This window comes from Oncorhynchus gorbuscha, linkage group LG26, assembly GCF_021184085.1.
Source record: "Oncorhynchus gorbuscha isolate QuinsamMale2020 ecotype Even-year linkage group LG26, OgorEven_v1.0, whole genome shotgun sequence".
Classification (NCBI taxonomy): Eukaryota; Metazoa; Chordata; class Actinopteri; order Salmoniformes; family Salmonidae; genus Oncorhynchus; species Oncorhynchus gorbuscha.
Genome location: NC_060198.1, coordinates 31,183,028 through 31,203,304, shown reverse-complemented (window position 1 = coordinate 31,203,304; position 20,277 = coordinate 31,183,028). Strand labels below are relative to the sequence as shown.

At 38.4% G+C, this 20,277-nt stretch overlaps 1 protein-coding gene across 3 annotated transcripts; it reads right to left on the bottom strand.

Moving 5' to 3' along the window:
- Window positions 1-187: 187 nt before the first annotated feature.
- LOC124015074 (putative E3 ubiquitin-protein ligase UNKL) lies at window positions 188-14,801 on the bottom strand. 3 transcript variants are annotated; one of them, XM_046329995.1, is made up of 16 exons: window positions 14,694-14,801; window positions 13,660-13,869; window positions 10,682-10,858; window positions 9,606-9,772; window positions 8,837-8,972; window positions 8,624-8,741; window positions 8,408-8,492; window positions 8,152-8,312; window positions 7,509-7,697; window positions 6,907-6,960; window positions 6,065-6,242; window positions 5,863-5,952; window positions 5,541-5,762; window positions 5,185-5,378; window positions 4,809-5,066; window positions 188-4,636 (listed from the first exon to the last, which is right to left on the bottom strand). In XM_046329995.1, the coding sequence occupies exons 1-16, from the start codon at window positions 14,756-14,758 to the stop codon at window positions 4,481-4,483; spliced, it is 2,460 nt and encodes an 819-aa protein (XP_046185951.1). In that variant the 5' UTR covers window positions 14,759-14,801; the 3' UTR covers window positions 188-4,480. The 3 variants fall into 3 exon arrangements, with proteins under 3 accessions (XP_046185951.1, XP_046185953.1, XP_046185954.1); XM_046329997.1 differs by having other exon boundaries at window positions 9,606-9,739; XM_046329998.1 differs by lacking the exon at window positions 7,509-7,697.
- Between the last annotated feature and the right edge of the window lie 5,476 nt (window positions 14,802-20,277).

Genomic DNA, 20,277 nt, shown 5'->3' with positions numbered 1-20,277 from the left:
AATGTTGCAGTAAAATTGAACAAGTTAATGATACTCTACAAGCAAAATATTCAATACCCCCTACTTAATTGAGTAAAATGCCAAATCCAGCCTTTCTTTGATGCCATAAAGAGGATCAACTTTAACACAGGGGAACTCCCATTGATAATTTCTATGGGGTAGTTAAATACTAATTCAATATACAATGTCCTATTTGTCCATACTTTATTGTAACAAAATAAGGGACATGTTTCTCATTCGTAATACAAATGTCTACTTCCATCGACATCAGCGCAAATACATCTACAAACTACAGTTCACAATTTAAGAACCTTTTATCCTACAGTCCACCAAAACCCTGAGAAAATCAAATGTATTCTCCCCTTAATCATTACACTGATAAATACAGAGACCGGAAATCGGCATGTTTAAGTCTTACATTTATTTCATTGTATAGCAATTCACAAAACTAGATGCTACATCATAGCTAACGAATGAACTGCTCTCCATATTAACCAGTGACCTATTAAATATCTAATTTAGAACGGTACATTCAATATTTCAGGGTTTCTATGTTAAATGAACATTTTGAAATTAACCATTGGGAACAATTAAATGTTTTTACAAAAATTCTATGCTGCAATATGCATTTCTCTCCATACCAAATTGGAACAGCGTCATACATTTATGTATGTGCAAGATTGCATAAAATCTTCAGGTTCCATGATCACAATATTTAATAAAACAAAGAAACAAACACTTTACAAGAATGTAAAATAGATTATGCTAATCCACTGCAGAGCATTGTTACATCTCAATTACATTTAATTTACAACAGAGTCGTACTTGGTGCTTTTCTTTAACAGTAATTGTCTGTTTTTTCTTGTGCCAATAAAGTTGACTCCAGTATTTATTGGTGGTTGGTATTGTGGCATGTTATGAAGAGTGATATGGCAAATACAGACTGAGATGAAGAAGCAGTATTTATCATTCTAAGGGTGCCCTAAGCCTCCCTTACGAAACATGCAGTCTGGTTCAAAACGGCCCTTCTCTGATCACTTACGAATGCTAGCTCTTCATAGAATTCTTAACTTTTCCAAGCGACAAAACAAATTTTGCCACTCAAATCATTAAGTGATAATATCGAAAAAGCTAATCATCTGAGTGGTATCCACCACAGATTTTAATTGGGGAGATTATGGTACATACAATTATCTAAAGGCACTAGAATTTGGATTATTTTTCCGTTTTACTGTAAGCCACCCCTCATTAAGAGCAATACTCTTCAAATGCCAGTTAAAATATGACATTAACATAAGGCACCGATTTATATTAAAAAAAAACTAAATTGGTCCATTGTAAAAAGAACATTAGTTTAATATGGCCATAACATTGAATGATTTAGAGCCATATTTATAAAATATGAGCTTAAGTTTTATTCAGTGTAAAAGGGAGATGTATACTTAGTATGCCACATTGAAGAGGGGTGAAGGACCAAGAACAAATGAGTGATAAGAGTTGCTCCTTAAACTTACTCACGTCTGTATCTGCCATTGATGCTGGTTTAAATAAATCAAGTTCTGTCATTTCACCCGTCAATGACTCACTCATATCTAACCAATAAACTAATGATACACTAATCACCATCTTTCCAATGACTGCAGTAAATTGTGAAGAAAACACCAGTCAAGTGAAAATGAAAGAAAGCACATTACAGTCAAAGTGTACTCTATACTCCTGACAGCATACAAGTAGTTCACAACCATCAATATTTAAAACTGATTAAGATTTTAGCTGTAAAGTGAACAACATACTTCAAAATAGTACTCATCGCAGGAGGTTGGTGGCACCTTAATTGGGGAGGACAGGCTCGTGGCATTGGCTGGAGCGGAATGGTATCAAATACCATTCGCCCCGCTTCAGACATTATTATGAGCCGTCCTACCCTCAGCAGCCTCCACTGGTACTTGTCTATATGGCCACTTAAGAATATGAACACGTCACTAACTTGTAGACAACTAGAATTGTGTATGCTGCTAACCACATTCGTTTTACAAAAAAGTATGCCATTAGTTTCTGTAAATGCACACCAATCTACATAAGGTGTTAGGTTTGGTTTGTTTCAAATCAGGTTGTTAACGATTTGCTTAGATTACTGAAATTAAGTTATAAAAAAGGAAACGATAGCAATAAAGATCTTTGGTAAAACTACAAATGGGCTTCAAGTCCATTGCTATTGTCAGCAAAAGCAGTTGGCATAGTTCTGTCATTGAACCATTGAAGAGAATGTTATACTAATTGTACATTTCAATACATATTTTTAAATGTAACTACAACAAACTACAACACCACTTTGGTTCATTTGAGTCAAGTCCACATTAACTTAGTTGGCATCACAGGAAAAATAAAAACCTGTGGTATATTAAAAGGTGAGCATTTACTGTAGCTTTATTAGGATTCTACAACAACCAATTTAAGAATTGAGACATTCTACAGCAGTACATTGATTGGCCTGTAACAATGTTTTCGAAGATTCACAAAAGTATCCGAACGTAAAAAAAAAAAAAAAAACAATTTAATCAAAAGAGTCTTTGTTTAAGTGGTACTTTACTTGAACTATAACATTATAGAAGTTAAACCTGGTATACCAAATGTTAGACTCCATGACATTGTTGTGATACCATTTTGATATATATTAAGTAAAACGTGTTACTGCTTAACGTGTGACAATTTAGGCTTCTGATGTCTGAAATCTGAACTGTGTATGCACAATAAAACTTGAATGTAAATGCATTACAACTACATGTATACATCTCTCTCAGCAGCGGCAAAGCTTGCAAAAGTGAAGTGATCGACTCTACAGTATGCTAGACTCACAATACAAATATATCTGGCAGTGATCTAGATTTGTAGCTGGTTAACGTATGACGCGTATAAGACATGCAATAAAATTGTTTCGCCTGCCATTTTAACATGATAACATGAGGGAACACTACCTTTTTTATTTTAGGATAAACACAAGTTTTGTTTTTCTGAGTTTCTGAATTACCATCCATGTAAATGTAAACTATTTTATTTCTAATTTTTTATAACTAAGTTACAAATCGTGTACCTGGGAATATGGTTTTCTACTGAACACACTAATTGCTGTGAATATTAAAAGGACCAAGATATAGAGCGAGGAAAAATACATATTTTGAACACAGTAGAAGGTCATTTCAATTAGATTAACCTAGCTAAGCACATTACACTGTCGTATTTGAAAACAAAACTTACAGGTTCAACACCATTGATGCATCTTACAAACACCAGTCTAAAATGTATAGCAGAGCCTGTTTTTAATCTTGTTTACAAACAAGACCAGAGTTGTTTCCTTGCTTGCATACTCCCAACCACTAAATCAAAGATTTAAATGAAAGCCGCACCAAAAAAGCACCATTGCCTGTTTAGACAAGGAAAATATATTGTTTGTAAGCGTGAAGTCAGGACACAGGCACTGACAAGATGTATATCTTCATACAACTATAATCTGAGGAAATAATTTGACATAGGATTGGGCAATACACTATGGCATATACATATGATGCAGAAATGTGTGCAGAAGCTTTGACTACCTGTGTCTGCTTTTACAACAATCCTCTAAGCATCGATGCTCATGGTTATCGTCTAAGGCAAGGCACTTGAGACTAGAATAGAGGCCAAGTATCAGATATGTTCTAGACATGTTTGAGAGCTAGTAGGAATCCGATCAAATTCACTGTCAGACTTGTGTACATCAAGACATGCTCCTCTAACAACTACATAATGAACAATTCAGTAAATCATTAAAAGACAATTGATTTGCTAACTGCTTTAGCATAAATGTGCCTTACTGACATTATAGCTGCTGGTTATGCCTAAAATGCATTCAAACATGTGTACTTATTTGATGGAAATGTGTAAATTAAAGAATGAAAAGTAGAAACGATAGTTTAGCACTTTTCTATGAAAACTATCAAGATATATAGAACTATACCATGATTTAACAAAAGGAAACATGAAATATTCTAGTATGTTTCACAGTACACACGAAAGCAGGATACATTAGCATATTAAGAAAAATAATATGTAAATCTAAGAAACAAAAACAGCTCAAAGCTAATTTCTAAAATACCCTTGAACAAATTCCCAGGTCAACAAAGTGCTTTAAGAGAAATCAATCTTCATAAAGATGGTTGCAATACTAATAATAATGTTTGACTGATGTGTTTCAGTGATAGTCAAATTAGGCCCACTTGGAACTATGGATGCCCAAACTTTTTGGAAAATGTAAGTGATCCATTACAATACAAAATAACATACTACATTTAACACCATTTATGTAGTTCAAATTAAACCATTAATTGAATTACTATATGAATACTGAAACACAAAATGCTATTTAGAAAATGTAAGCATACTATATGTATTAGTAGTTCTTCAAAGGGCAAATTCCTTAAGTAGTACCTTGAATAATTGTACATCACCACTTCAATATTTTTGTCTTACAGTATGGACATTCTGATTTACTAGGTGCACAGTTCTTACAAAGTACATAATGTTGGCACGGCTGCAGGACTATGCAGCGATCATGCGTTTGGCAAACTATACATTTCTTTGACTGAAGCTGATATATTACCTGTGTTGGGAAGAGAAGAGGTTGTATCAGAAACTACTCGCAACAAAATAACAATACAATGATTCCAAGCAAGATCTTAAAAGAAATGTGCTTCACTAGGCTAAATAGTCTGCCATAATGTATATCCTGATCACTATAAATAACAATGTGTTTAGTATCTGGCCTTTCTTACCCCGTCTATAAGGTCTAGGTCAGTGCGCAGCTGGCTCTGGATGGAGTGGAGCTTTGGTAGAGGGAGCTGGTCCAGGTCTCCATAGCTTCTAAGCAGGGGTGTGCCAGGGGAGCGACACAGCACGTCAAAGTCCCCCTGGAGCTCCTTCAGCTTGCGCTCAGTGTCCTCTCGCTTCTGCTCTGCCAGCTGCCGCTCCACCTCGGCCGACTTTGCTTGTTCTTTTGCATCATGGGAATCTTTCTGCCAGGCCTCACATGCCTGGAACAGACAGACATGTCAAAAATATAAATTGGTTTAACATGGGTCAGGATGTATTGCTTACTGAGGCAGTGCCTTTATTTCATGTCATAGTTCTTGCATGGGACTAGTGTCTGACCTGCTTGACCTGGTGCCAGGCGTCTTCCCATTGCTTGATCTTCCTATTTGCCTCATCCAGCTCCCTGAAGAGCCGGTTCAGGTCAGCGCTGCTGCTCACAGTGGTGGAGCCCAGGCTGCCGAACACTGGTGATGGGCTGGGAGAGAAGTTGCCACTCACAAAGTCCCATATGCTGCTAGCTCCCCCATTCAAACCTACATGGTGGGATCAGGACAATTGTTTCATGTCAAAGCACAAGAAACAAAAAAAAAGTGATGTATTTATGAATGGTTGATGATGCCTCAAAGGTAAAAAGAATAATGCTTACTCTTGCATGTTTGTTAAGATTGCTAGTAAATATTATATTGTTAACTTACCCAGAGAGTTCTGAGAGGAGGTAGGTGTTCCCAGAAGGCCATGCTCAGGTTTGGTTAGCAAGCCCTGAGGCTGAGTCTGCTGTGGAGCCATTCCTGACAACAGGCACTGGGAGAGGGAGCTCAGAGGGGATGCAGAGAGCGAGGAGTTGGAATTCAATGAAGAAGACCGTGCAAGGGAGCCAGGAATGTTGACAGGAGCGGATCCTCCCAGCATCCTTTGACCTAGAGGGCAACAGGAAGTGTAAATCAATTTCGCAATTTAAAAATGCAGAACACACTGTTAAGTTTATTGTGTTCAATGTTTCAAAACAGGTTTGCTTACTTAAACCAAGACTGTTGTTTTCTTGCTCCTCAAACTCTTTATCAAGAGAGGCAACATTGATGTCACAAAAATTCAGGTCAAGAGCAGAACCTGAAAGAAAAGGCAAGTATTTTCTTTTTGTTTTTCTAGAACAATAAGTATTCCTTGTATGAAGAGGCATATTCATCCCTCAAACAAGTTTGTACAATACAAGTACACTTACCTATAACTGACTCCACAGTATTACTCCCAGGATAGAATGGGGTTGCTTTTGCATTCATTGTTGATAAGGTGGTGGGTGAGGAACTATCTGATCCAATACTGGAGGCCAGGCTAGATTCTATACTGGAGGTTATGCTGGATGCCAGAGGGTTCATCCCAGAGAATACACTATTGTGTGTCTGTAAAAAGAGGCGTACATAGTAAGGCATTGTTTCATTAATAGTGTCAATTTGAGCAATACTTAGCTTTACTACATTGGTGCTTGGTTAAGAAGTAAGACAAGCCACAGATACCGTGCCTGGTCATATGCTTTAGATACGAGATCATGAATAGGCTGTTTTTATCAAGTCGATTGGACGGGTCCCAATGACTTTGAAATTATAACAGCAAAAACCCTTTTGCCTCTACATGAATACCTTTAAATATAAATTGTTCTACATATCACTAGCAGTGTTTCCCTATGATATTTTTCAGCAGGGGCGGCAAAATTGCAGTTTTAAATCTAAGTTCCTACAATTCTACACATGTTGCCATGGCTTATGCTATCAGGGACTCAAACATTAACATATCAATGGGGGTCCCATTTTTAAATGTTATACTCTCCCTGACTGTATAGTTTTTATTTTGGTGATTGGTAGTTCTCAAAGATGAACTTGTTTAAAAAAAATATATATAGCTCCATTATCTTTTCTACATACTTTATATCTGGTTTTAGTCATTTAAGTTTACACTTAAAATTATTCTCTATAAAAAGCATGTTTTTTTGGACTGGTGGTAAATTCATATTAGGGGGAACTAGCTTCTAGGAATACAAAGGCAGTGACAAAAGCTTTAGTTATTCACCTGCTTGTCTTGGTCCATCATCTTTTGATCACTATGTCCCTTATAGTTCTTTATCTGAAAACAGACAGCACATTCACATGACCCAACACTTAAACCCAGCAATTGGCTGGGTCTTAGAAAGCCAACACGTTTCTTAAAAGTGAAGAAAATTCAGTTAATAAATCAGTCATCTGCAGCCCTATCAAAAGAGAGAAATTGCCTAATGTTATCACCACAACCCATTAAGACAGTCTAAGACTAAATAAGCAGACATGTATTTTATAACTAATAGGTAACATGAACACAAGTTCCATATCCAAACAAAATGTCTAATCTACGTTCATAAAATGTTAAGCACAACACCGAATTTGACCTGGAACGGGTAAACTATTATTTATTTTGCCTTGGTTGTTAATTTCAGTATTCACCAAGTCATCACAAATGTAAAGAAAATGACATAACATAAAAAAAGTGACTGACAATTTAATATGGAAATAAATCAAAATTCTGAATAAAAAGAATGGAAACGTGTTTATAGCTGTGGGTCAGGCCCTACACTAAGCTGAGTACAGGGATCTTCCCGTAAGGACGGGGAAAGAGAGAGAGCAGTCTTATTGTAGTACCTGATCCTCGCGTTCAAAGCCCGGCGCTTTGGGATAGTTAGACGTCAGAGATGACACACTTGACGTGGTGGACTCTGAACATAAGCTACCATTAGTTAAGCATTTGGACCTGCCGATGGGTCCGATTGGGGACAATGAACTGTTGCTTCCTGAGCTTGGCGTTACAGTCGGACTATTAGAATATGAAACCTGAGGGAGAGAAGTACACATGGACTTAATAGGGTTTTAGAGCCAGCCAAACAAGCCCAGCTTTCCTAACAAGGCCAGAGAGCAGATGATAACTGAAGATATTTAGATGGAGTATTGGCTTCAGAGAGAGAAAATGACACTGAATAGTTAAGGTTTGGTTTCTGTTGAATCCTATATTCATTTGAATTACACTGTATGTTTCTTGGTACACTAGTACTACCAGAAACAAAATTATGTTACAAACTAGTTAAATAAAAGGCAAGTACAGAAAACAGAAGAACGGAAACAGAAAATTACAAGAATATACAAAACAAAGGTGTGACATAAGGAAAGTTTAGTTTAAATATCTATTCAAGGTCTTATCTATAGACAGCATGTTTTTCATACAAACTGAGATGCCTTTGTAAAAGACAGTGGAGAGAAGCATAGAGGGAGTAGTAATCAGATCACATACATTCCCCACTTGGCCGTTGTTGATGCTGCTGATGGAGTGTGCACTGCTGCCCCACTCGCTGACCGGACACTCTGAATACTGCTGAGAGCCCAGCTTGGCCTGGGAACCCGACTGCATCGCTGTTAGCAATGAGTTCATGGTCTCTTCCGTGGAGGGAATTCCTGAAAAAGTACACAATCACAGACAGGAGGTTTTATCTTTGAAAGGTTGCCAACAAGCAAGACAGCGGTGACTTATTTTGAGGAGCTTCACTTACTTTCTACATGCGCAAACGCACAGAACGGCCCTCTAGGACAATAACCAGTTTGCCTCATGTCATTACATTTGGTGGATTTGTAGATCTGAAGTGAGAAAGACAGGTTCTCTGCTCTTAACTGTGTGGCATTTTCCCAAATGAAGGTTTGACAGATTCTCCATTGTGCAAGAGACTAAATGTGCTAAGCGTTTATAAAGTCTCCAATGTCCCACTTACCTCTGGGTGGAACTGCTGTTCAGTGCGTGAGTGACAGTATTGACAGCTGTCTCCGCTGTCACACTTCGATGGCTCTCCCCACTCATCCCCATGTTTCACATTGGGACACGGAGTTGACCTGACACATCATTCAAGAGGTTAACTACATATTACAGAATTATTACACAGTTGTCAAAAGGCATACTCTGTCGTTTGACAGTCCTAATCGCCTACCTGTATTTGAACTTGCGTGGATTTCGTCTTCTGTCTCTACTATTGTGGTAGTGAGGGCAGGCATAGCCCTGTCTGCATAGTCGTGGAGGCTTGGTGCACTGCTCTGTTTTGTAGTTTGCTAAAACAAAATTGGTGTCTGGAAGGAAAGCACACAATGAGTTTGTTGTATGCACACAAAATTATTATTGTGGATAGTCAGATTAATATAATCTTTTGACTTCAAACGTTTACATGCTTTTCAAGAACGAGTCCCCTAATAATCCTGTTTACATGGCCATCTGAAATCAGGCTACCTGACTTTGATGAATGCATAAAAAAGATATTATAATAATAAAGATACGCTAATGAAAATAAACCACAGTGACCATGTTATTTTTGCGAAAACATTTGGATTCTTAGACAAAGTTCGTTCGAGTTTTTCCAAACTCACTTCACTCGCACAAGAGGAAGCACGTGCACACCTCTGAACTCTGATGTCCTAATAATGAGAATGATTGTCCCGAAAACCAGATGTTTTAATCAGTGTATGCTTACAACCATTATGATAAGCTGAGTAAGGTGTTAATATGACTAATGCCATACTCTGCCTTCTGCCAAAATCAGTTTTATATTGATTTATTAATGTGCATATAAACATACTCATTGTAAGACATTCTGTTATTGACCTAATGCCAAAATATAACACAACAGGTCAAGAAAATCCAATCAATAGAAAAATGATGTGGCACTGGGTAACAACGACACCAGAATCAATGTGTTTGCTGCTCACCCTGCCACCGGGGGTCCTCTGTAAGAGTCTTCTCTATCATGGCTTGGCTGGCCAGTACGCCAGGCTGTAGATCAGGGATACCTTCTCCAGATCCCAACTGGCCATTCTGGAGGGCTTCCTGTGCCTGGATCTCTCTGTGCACATGAAGAAGATCAGTGAGAGAGCTACTACACAAAACAAAGAAAAAGAGGAAGAGACAAAATGTAGAATATTCAGGCAATGCCTTGCTCTTACAGACTTGTTCTGCTCAGTTGCTAGGCAACGCTGATACCACATTTAATCTTGTTTTTGTTAAATTATTTCAAGCTCCCATTCCTTAATGTGACATCATTCATGGAACGTTGGACAGGGTATTGCTATTTTCTAGCGACAGGAATTTAAAATGTGAACACATGGTTCATAGTAAAGGGGCAAATGTATGTTATTGTTAAGCTTAAGTCCATTGCTTGCATACCAAAAACTAGGCCCATACCTGTATCCATCTCTGAGATATGTGGGGTTATTACTTCATATATACCACTGAATCTTTCATCCCATTAAATAAATCACCATCATTTAACACTTTCATTGTTTGCACAGTATTGGTACTCAACAAACCCAACATCAACCCTGGCAATAAGTACACTATGACTGATGTCTATGAAGAGAAAAATTGTGCATTCATCTGCTCTTAGCCCCGGCCAGTTCGAGAGGCATCAGGGAGACTAATTGAGCTAAGAAAATAGATTAACACGCTTCATTCTCCCACTTCCATGTATGGGCATGTACTGGAGTGGATACAGACTCACTTCTGCAAAGACAGCTAGGCCTAACATGTCGAATCAAAGTAACACTAACAATGGTAGAGAAGGGGTTGACAGCCAGCTTCAAAAATATGGTCTACGGGTAAATTTTAGAATTTCATTAAAACTATGATTTACGAATGGAATCACTTGGTACATTTTGTTAGTGCATGGTCAGACCTTGCATGATTTATCCTTGTGTAATCAGCTAACTGACTTAACAAGCCTATTCACATGTTTGTGAAGGTATGACACCTTGAGAACAGAGTGGTTACTAAAGGCATGATATATCACCTGATATCGTAGACCGGGGGGCGGAGATCATGTGGGCCATGGGCAAAGGCGCAGTGTAGGCCGTTCTTCACGCAGTGTCCGCGGGCATCAGTTTCATGGATACAGGTACCAGTCTTGTAATAGCGAAGATGGTACTTGCGCTCTGTGTCACCAGTGGTCCGGTGCAAGTAAGGACAGCTAGACAGGAAAGGAAATGATGATTAGACAAATGCAGACTTCCTCATTAAAATGATCAGAATTTGATGTGACAGAGATACAATCTGCATAAAATCTGTCCAATGTTTCTAGAATTCTATGCTGTGCTTATCCTAAGAAGTCAGTCCACAGATTTTAATTGAAAGGAAACAGACTGAGGCTAAAGGAATGAGTTACATCTGTCTTCTTCCCTGTATTAGTGGCAACCGTTCATCTTGATGCTTAATATGCACATCAGACCAACAAAAATGTAGCCAATGCCAACAGTGGGAGTCAGAGGAATGCAACACCTTTTATAGATAGAGCTCTCACAGGCTTTGATGTATGGTGAGGAATTTAACATAAATAATAGCAACATCGCTATTAATGTGCTCAAATTCACATTGAAAATGCTAGATAACCAATCAATTTCTCAAATACAGCAAAAGCTTCTGACTCAGCAACAGTAACCATGGCAATGGATGTGATGTCACGATAAGAGAGCAGCCACTGGTAGAATGAGGAATAGAGAGTGAAGTGCTCGCTCTCAGGCAGAGTTAAAAAATTGTATAGAACTTTCAATATGACAGCTGGTTGAATTGAGGAACATTGTTTACTTACTGCAGTGAAATTCCAAATACACTGATATAGTAAACTGGAACTGGAACTCAACCTCAATGATTAACCAACCCCTCTATAAAAAAGTATTCAGTATGCTACATATTTGCCACAAATACTATTAACATCGCATCTAGTCGCTACCTCTACATATCACTAAACTGTGGATCTGACCAAAGCACTTTAACCAGACATGTGCCATTGAGGATTGTCATTGAACTAGTGAGTGAGACGTTTCAAATTACTCAATTTCTTTATGGTGCTCTGACACAAATATGCCCAAATTATAGTAGTGGTTTGAATATCATGTTTCAGAGCTGTTCTTCTTAGTGTTGAACAGTATCTTTCTCAAGATATAATCTAGAACATCTATCCTGTCTTATTAAATAGGCTAGGTTATTAGCTGTATAGCCTGCTTCCTTTCAGTGAACCTTTAATTCTGTTAATTTTGTAGGGAGACTTGTAAAAATCCCCAACCAACACATACAATATTAACATTTACATATTTTTACTTTAACTGATAGCGCTGCCAGTAAGTATACTAACAAGTACGTCTGTTCCAGTAGGCCAAGTATGGGCATTTTGTAATATTACTCAGGACAGGTTAGTGGTCCTGGGAAATGCCTGGGACTTAACAATACTTAGCTGCCAATACGATATGTATTGCGATTGGCTCCCTATTGAAAAAGACAATAGCTTGTTTTCTATGAAGGAAAAATACTGGAGTTTTGGTGCAGGTATCCTCAACTAGAGCAGAAATAATATTATGATATTGTGAATACGATATATCGTCAAATAATATCCTGATATGTAAGTTCCCCCTTCACTACAGGGTAGCATTCTATTTTTTTTACAATAACCCTGTGACTTTGTTACACCTGGGAACTGAATAGAGTAGCTTTTATTTTAGGTAGATGCAGATGAACTGCTAATGTATGAATGTATTCATCCTTCCTTTGGTGTCTATCCGCACCACCACAAGCTTTCTCATATGTAACCTCAAGTGACAACTGTATCCGCACAACGTGACTTGCTATATTATATTTTAGGCTACATCTATTACCATTTGTACATGCTATCATTATCATGGTTGTGTCTTTACAAATGTGTAGGCTCATTTAGGCATATTCTTTGCTATTTTCATTTTCAGTAGATTGATGTCACACCAGTAGTGAAAACTAAAGTTCTAAGAATGAGCTGAAGTGGCATACCCCAAACATTCAAAATATGTTCCTCTGATTTTGTTACAAAAGTGAAAATAGCTGATGCTTTGAGGGTTGGGCCTAAAAATGCAGCAGTAGCCATTAAACAATAGAGCAAGAATATATAAAAGACTTACATACTCCATTTCTACCCCTCAGTACATCTCTATTAATTATCACAAAAGAGTAGTTAAGCGCAAGCTGAGCAGATAATTGAATTAGGAAATCCCTATTCTACTTAGGTTTCAATGAACATGATGATACAGAACAAGTGGTAAAAACCAGACACGTCCATGTATAACTACTTGTGACAACATTAAGGATACAAATACAAAGCAGGAACTCGTTCAAAGCGACCTCATTTTCAACGGACCCCGGAACAATAAACATAGGTTGCTCGACCAATGGGAGAAGGCTATGTGCAAAGGCGGTTCAATCACGAGCAAGAAAACAGGGGGTGTGTTCATCGTTTCCTTGTAAGCTGGAGGAAGAAGCTCAACCCCACTCTGTAGCTCAAAACTGACGTGTCCAGCGAGAATTACAAAAAAACATCCATGAAATGACAATGAATGTGGTTAACTCATCCAGTTGGATCCGCATTATTGAGGACGGCTGTCGTCCCACTCCGGGGCCATACGAGGCCATGCGGATCGACATTAGCTCGAACAATAGACAAGTCAACAACACCATGTGCAAGCTAGGTCATCACCAAGCTCGTCGTGCGAGCTGAATTATGTGCAATAACGATATTTCACTTCAGGAATTCGCATGAATCGGACTTCCTACTGAAACAATGCAGCATCCATAAAATATTAGCAACACCGTTATAAGTGTGCTCACTAAATTGGCAACCTGCACACATTGAATGAATTCTCAACCGGAATGAACAACAGCCACAAAACAATATTGATAAGCATGATACAGTATCAACAATCTAACCAGAACATAATAATTTACAGGGGAAAAATTCAGCTTAATACTTACTCTTCTCCATCTGGGCAAATGCCCGTTGTCTCGTCATATTTTGTGCAATAAACGTCAGGGCTGTAGTTAAAAGTTCCATCTCTTCTTCTAATCGGTCGTCTTCGCCTCTGGTTGAGGAAATGCCAATTAAAACATGTAAAGGGTCTATGTTGTGTGCACTTGTGCTGCAGGAAGAGAGGGCACTGTTCGGTCCTAAACTCCTTCAAATATCTGCAAAATGGAAAGACAAAGGCAGTGTTAATGACAGACACCACCAGACATCGTGTAAAAAAGTATTGAGTCCAAAGCTCAGGGGAAATATCGCATTAACTTTGATAGAAATGTTACAGCTTCGCTATTTAAAGTTTAAAGTAAACACTATCTATGCTAAAGGTAAGGAGATACACGTTTACACCATCTACAACTAATATTTGATTGACACTAGCTAGCTATGTAGCTGAATTTTACAATCAATCGAACTGCTAGAACTACTTGATAGTGATAGCTAGTAGCTATCTACTTTGACCATTCACATACAATCCACGCAAGATGTTCGGCGTTGCACTCTATCAAACAACCAGAACGTACGTCAAAACACATGCGTAGACAGGCAGCATATAAGGCCGAGGTGGAAAGAGGAAAAGGATACCACTGCTGGCTGGCAAACCATTCAACTTCGCTAACGTTACCCAGTCCACGCTAGCACGCTGACTGGCTAGCTAACGTTAACCACCAACCAAGTTCCTGCGAATTCCGCTTTTTAATGTTACGCCTATTTTTTTATGTGGAACATTTTCATGGTCACACAATACAATTATACACATGTATTTGTTAAAATTCAGTTACTGTATCAATTTGAATATGTAGCTAGCAAGTTAGCGCCAGGCTAACTGCGTGCATTGGGAAGAATTTACAAAAGGAAAAGCACCATGTTTTACTGCACTACGAGTGAAGGAATATCAAGCAGTCCAACTATAAAACAATATTATGTACATAAAAGCAGCACGGTATTTTAACGAAAACGTCTTTGTCCATTTAACGTTTGCTTTACTTACGTATAGTGGGTTGGTTTCTCGGTTTGAGGAGAAGCGTTCGCCGCCGTTTTCGAAACCGACGGCATTTTCAGTCAAAACAATGAAACGCGCCTGCGCGAACTGTCCCGTTTCGTTCCATTAGCGTACGAAGAGACATTTTTCTTTATTCTGTAAATGTCTACCACGATCCGTGCGTATATTCAACATAAGTCACAAATAAAACGTTGATGTGTGCATATATTAAAATAAAACTATAGTCCGAAAATATGTAAATCATATATTTCACAAATTAAACCATAATCCGTGAATATGTATAAATATTTCACAGATATTCACCATAAATCAAAAATAAATATGATTTGTAAATCTATTCAATACAGTTTACAAATAAAACTACAATTTGAATAAATGTAGAAATATTTGCATGCAAATATTCAGAAATCCCTAACATTTACAACTTTGGAAAGTGTATTTGTGCATTCAAAAAGTGCTTGTGGATCTGTAATAATAGCAATAGTGCAAAGTTACATAACAAGCAAAGCGCACTGTACACATCCTCAAATCACATCAAAAATATGCTGAGCAAAATCATCAGCAATGTCAGCATCACCATGTTATGATGACCAAGGACAATGAATTTGTGCATTGTTCCTGTTCAGACAGACAGACTTGCCTGCCTCCCTCTCCCTGTATTCAAATGGCAATGGCATTAGGCGTAAAGGAGTGTTTGTACAGGTTGGTCTTGACAGCTGATTAAAATAATCAATTTGATCAATTGCCCTGAATAAGCTGTGTATTCGTGCTAGGACAAAAACAAAACAAAAGTCCACCCCTTTGGGTCCCCAGGTCCGTTTTTTGGGAAACTCTACGGTGGGTCCTTGGGCGAGTCAGCTGTCAGATCAAGCAACTAAGGAAGGGCCTGAAATAAATGGGAGATTGACTAGTGGGGAGTTGCAGTAGGGTCCAAAAGCAGCCGGCTCAAGCGTTATTGTCAGGTTAATCATTTTTACAACTTTGCCTTTTATTGAATAGGCAACATTGCCCAGCCCCTTAACTCAATGATGCAACACAACACAGAGATGTATTGTACTGACAGTACTCAGACACAGAATGCATGTATTGACTAGGAAACAACATATTAATACATTTATCTAAGCATGCACAACAAATGACTTGGCTAGCTAGCAAGCCTACACGGAGCAGAAAACAGTAGCTGAATTTCTAATCAGATAATGTTACAATTTCTTAATACCTCCACACCAGTCGGGAAAGAGTGATTTGTCCTGCCAAAGCATCAATTGCCCTGTTAAGTCCCTGAAAGACAACAGATTGGAAAATAGGATTTGCAACATTTCAATTTAGCTGGTTAGCCAGATCACAATTCAGATTTTTTTTATTGGGTAGTTCTTCAAAATGTACACATTCCTGAATTAACTATTAACTATTAAACTGTGTTGTAAACTAATTAAGTTTTAAAAAATTAAAGTACTACTTAAGTAGTGTTTTGGGGTATCTGTACTCGATAAGTTTTACTTCACTACATTCCTAAAGAAAATCATGTACTTTTTACTCCATACATTTTCCCTGACACCCAAAAGTACTCAATACATTTTGAATGCTTAGCAGCACAGAACAATGGTCCAATTCACACACTTATCAAGAGAACATCCCTGGTCATATCTACTGCCTCTGATCTGATGGGCTCACTAAAAACACAAATGCTTAATTTGTAAATTAGTGTTGGAGTATACCTCTGGAGTATACAATAAAATGGTGCCGTTTATTGATAGAAGGAATTTGAAATGAATTATACTTTTACTTTTGATACATAAGTATATTTTAGCAATTACATTTACTTTCGATACTTAAGTATATGGACTAGTAACCGGAAGGTTGCAAGTTCAAATCCCCGAGCTGACAAGGTACAAATCTGTCGTTCTGCCCCTGAGCAGGCAGTTAACGCACTGTTCCTAGGCCGTCATTGAAAATAAGATTTTGTTCTTTAACTGACTTGCCTAGTTAAATAAAGGTACAATTAAAATAAATATATATATATTTAAAACCGAATACTTTTACTCAAGTAGTATTTTACTGGATGACTTTTACTTGACTAATTTCTATTAAGGTGTATCTTTACTTCAAATCAAGTATGACAATTGGGTACTTTTTCAACCACTCCTGCTAGCTACCGGTACACACACTCGGTATTGCATGTACCAATGGTCAAATGTAATATTCATACGAAAGTCATTTGTTGAACATTTTAACATAATTTGTTGAATAAATAAACGTTGTACTCACATTTTACGAAGCTGTTCTTTCTTTTAGCTAAGGACAAGAAGTACACAGTCGTGATGTAATTTCGTCACGTGACATAAAGATTATCCCAATGAATGGAGATAGCCGACTCTCATCTGAAGCTACATTTGTGGATTACAATACATGGACAGATGGGGGGTAAAAATCAAAGAATTCTGTAAACACAGAATACAGATCCAAAGGCACTTTTAGAATGTGCAATAGCACATTCCACAGCTTTAAATGTCAGGGATTTCTGAACATTTTCTCACAAATACTTCTATATTTGTTCAAATTGTAGTTTTATGTGTGAGCTATGTTGAATATATTTACAGATCATATATTTATTTTTATAACTGGGTGATTTGAGCCCTGAATGCTGATTGGCTGACAGACGTGGTATATCAGACTGTATACCACGGGTATGACAAAACATTTATTTTTATTGTTTAAGTGACTCATGGTCAATATTTGTGAAATATTTTTTACATATTTACAGGTCATGGTTTATTTGAGAGTTACACCATAAAACTTTTCCCTGTAAATCTACAGCATTATACTGCCACCAGAGTTGCAAGCTTAATACTGTAATTCTGTTTACAGCAGAGATGCTGTAATATATTTTACTGTACTATTTTCCTTATTGTAAAACATATTACATTATCCCTGCTGTAAATTTAGAGGGATGCTGTAATGTTTTACAGTAAGGAAAATAGTACTGTGAAATATTTTGCATCATCTCTGCTGCAAAGCATAATTACAGTATTAAGCTTGCAATTCTGGTGCCAGGATACTACTGTAAATGTACACTGAAATTCTCTCTGAAATCTAAATTTAAGAAAAACAATACATTTGTAGATAAAAATACATTTATTCAAAGTGGTAACAACATTAAAAACGAATTAAACAACAACATTGACAATATAAGTAACAACAGTTAACCAAATAAGAATCTCATTACATCACAAATGTAATGGGGAGAGAGCGACAAAGAGAGGGAGTTAAAATTGAGATTGATCATAGATCTAGGATCAGGGCAACTCTATTTGGGGTAAGGGGGTTCAGAGGTGGAGAAACACAATGGGACAGTTTGGGCAGGAGAGCATCCAGGACAGAGAAGTCAGCGCAGTATCAGGTGTTCCTCATGGGGCTCACTAACAATCCTACTCAGTTCTGATTTGTCAGCTCTTCTCAAACCCTAGGTCAAGCATAGAGCAAGAAATAATAGAATGAGACAGAGAGCACCAGAGCTGTTACTCTCTGGGTAAAAACATAGGTGACAAGGGACATATCAAGCTGGTATCGCGTGTATGTATGTGTGTGTGTACTTACCTCACGAGAGGTCTTCATTCAGAACAGCTAGATTCATCTGGGCCACCTTGTCATGCACTCTGTCCCATCTTTAGGGTTCATGATCTTGGGTTGATTCGAACCAGGAATCTGTACAGCCTTACGGTATATCCAATATAACTTCTGAAATCAATTGAGGCATTGAACAAATACAAAATAAGACAGCTAGATAAACTTACTTCAAATCATTAGCTAACTTAAAAATATTGCTACAGCCTACACAATACTACAGATTATTTTACCAGACTCACAACATTTTCCTTTCTTTCAGTGCCAAGAAACATTTGCATACTACTAGTAAACTGAACTGGTTTAGCTAATACTGTAACATTATGGAGCAATGTTGTTTAAATTAAACAAATAGTTGCAGGGAGAGGCTATACGGACACTCCTAGCCTGCAAAACAATGACTTACTGCATGTTGCGCAGCTGAGAGCCGAGTAATCAAAACAAATTGTATTTGTCAAATGCGCTGAATTACAACAGGTGTAGACATTACAGTGAAATGCTTACGTCCAATCCTTTAACCAACAATGTACTTTTAAGAAAAACAAGTGTTATTTTAAGTAAAAAATAGATAAGGAAAAAATTGAAGGAAAAAAAAGTAACAAATAATTCAAAAGCAGCAGTAAAATAACAATAGCGAGGCTATATACAGGGGGTACCGGTACAGAGTCAATGTGCGTAGGCACCAGTTAGTCAAGGTATTTGATGTTATATGTACATGTAGGTAGAGTTAAAGTGACTATGCATAGATAATAAACAGAGTGTAGTAGCAGCGTAAAAGGGGGGGGGGCAATGCAAATAGTCTGGGTAGCCATTTGATTAGCTGTTCAGGAGTCTTATGGCTTGGGCATAGAAGCTGTTAAGAAGCATTTTGGACCTAGACTTGGCTCTCCGGTACTGCTTGACGTGCGGTAGCAGAGAGAACAGTCTATGACAGGGTGGCTGGAGTCGTTACCAATTTTTAAGGCCTTCCACTGACACCGTCTGGTATAGAGGTCCTGGATGGCAGGAAGCTTGGCCCCAGTGATGTACTGGGCCGTATGCATCACCCTCTGTGGTGCCTTGCAGTCGGAGGCCGAGCAGTTGCCATACCAGGCAGTGATGCAGCCAGTCAGGATGCTCTTTTCAGTGTCCTGAGGGGGAATAGATGTTGTCTTTCCCTCTTCACGACTGTCTTACTGTGTTTAGACCATTATAGTTTGTTGGTGATGTGGACACCAAGGAACTTGAAGCTCTCAACCTGCTCCACTACAGTCCCATTGATGAGAATGGGGACATGCTCTGTCCTCCTTTTCCTGTTGTCCACGATCATCTCCTTTGTCTTGATCACGTTGAGGGAGAGGTTGTTATCCTGGCCACACACTGCCAGGTCTCTGACCTCCTCCCTATAGGCTGTCTCATCATTGTCGGTGATCAGGCCTACCACTGTTGTGTCGCCTGCAAACTTAATGATGGACAGGACAGGATGAAAATGTCAGTAAAGACACTTGTCAGTTGGTCAGCGTATGCTCGGAGTACACGTCCTGGTTCAAAGGTCTGTTGACCTGTTTAAAGGTCTTACTCACATCGCATACGGAGAGCGTGAACACGCAGTCGTCCAGAACATCTGATGCTCTCATGCGTGCTTCAGTGTTGCTTGCCTCGAAGCAAGCATAGAAGTTATGTAGCTCGTCTGGTAGGCTCATGTCACAGGGTAGCTCACGGCTGTGCTTCCCTTTGTAGTCCGTAATAGTTTGCAAGCCCTGCCACATCCGACGAGCGTCGGAGCCGGTGTAGTAGAGGTCAGTCTTAGTCCTGTATTGACGCTTTGCCTGTTTGATGGTTCGTCAAAGGGTATAGCGGGATTTCTGTTAAGCGTCTGGCTTAGAGTCCCGCTCTACCCTTTAGCTCAGTGCGGATGTTGCCTGTAATCCATGGATTCTGGTTGGGGTATGTACGTACGGTCACTGTT

Excerpts from the sequence above, each read along its gene's own strand:
- LOC124015074 (XM_046329995.1), bottom strand. The coding sequence starts at position 14,758 with ATGCCGTCGGTTTCGAAAACGGCGGCGAACGCTTCTCCTCAAACCGAG. Across the intron at positions 8,313-8,407 it reads TGCGTTTGCGCATGTAGAAA|GAATTCCCTCCACGGAAGAG; the intron begins GTAAGTGAAGCT and ends GTACTTTTTCAG. Across the intron at positions 6,243-6,906 it reads TGATGGACCAAGACAAGCAG|ACACACAATAGTGTATTCTC; the intron begins GTGAATAACTAA and ends CTCTTTTTACAG.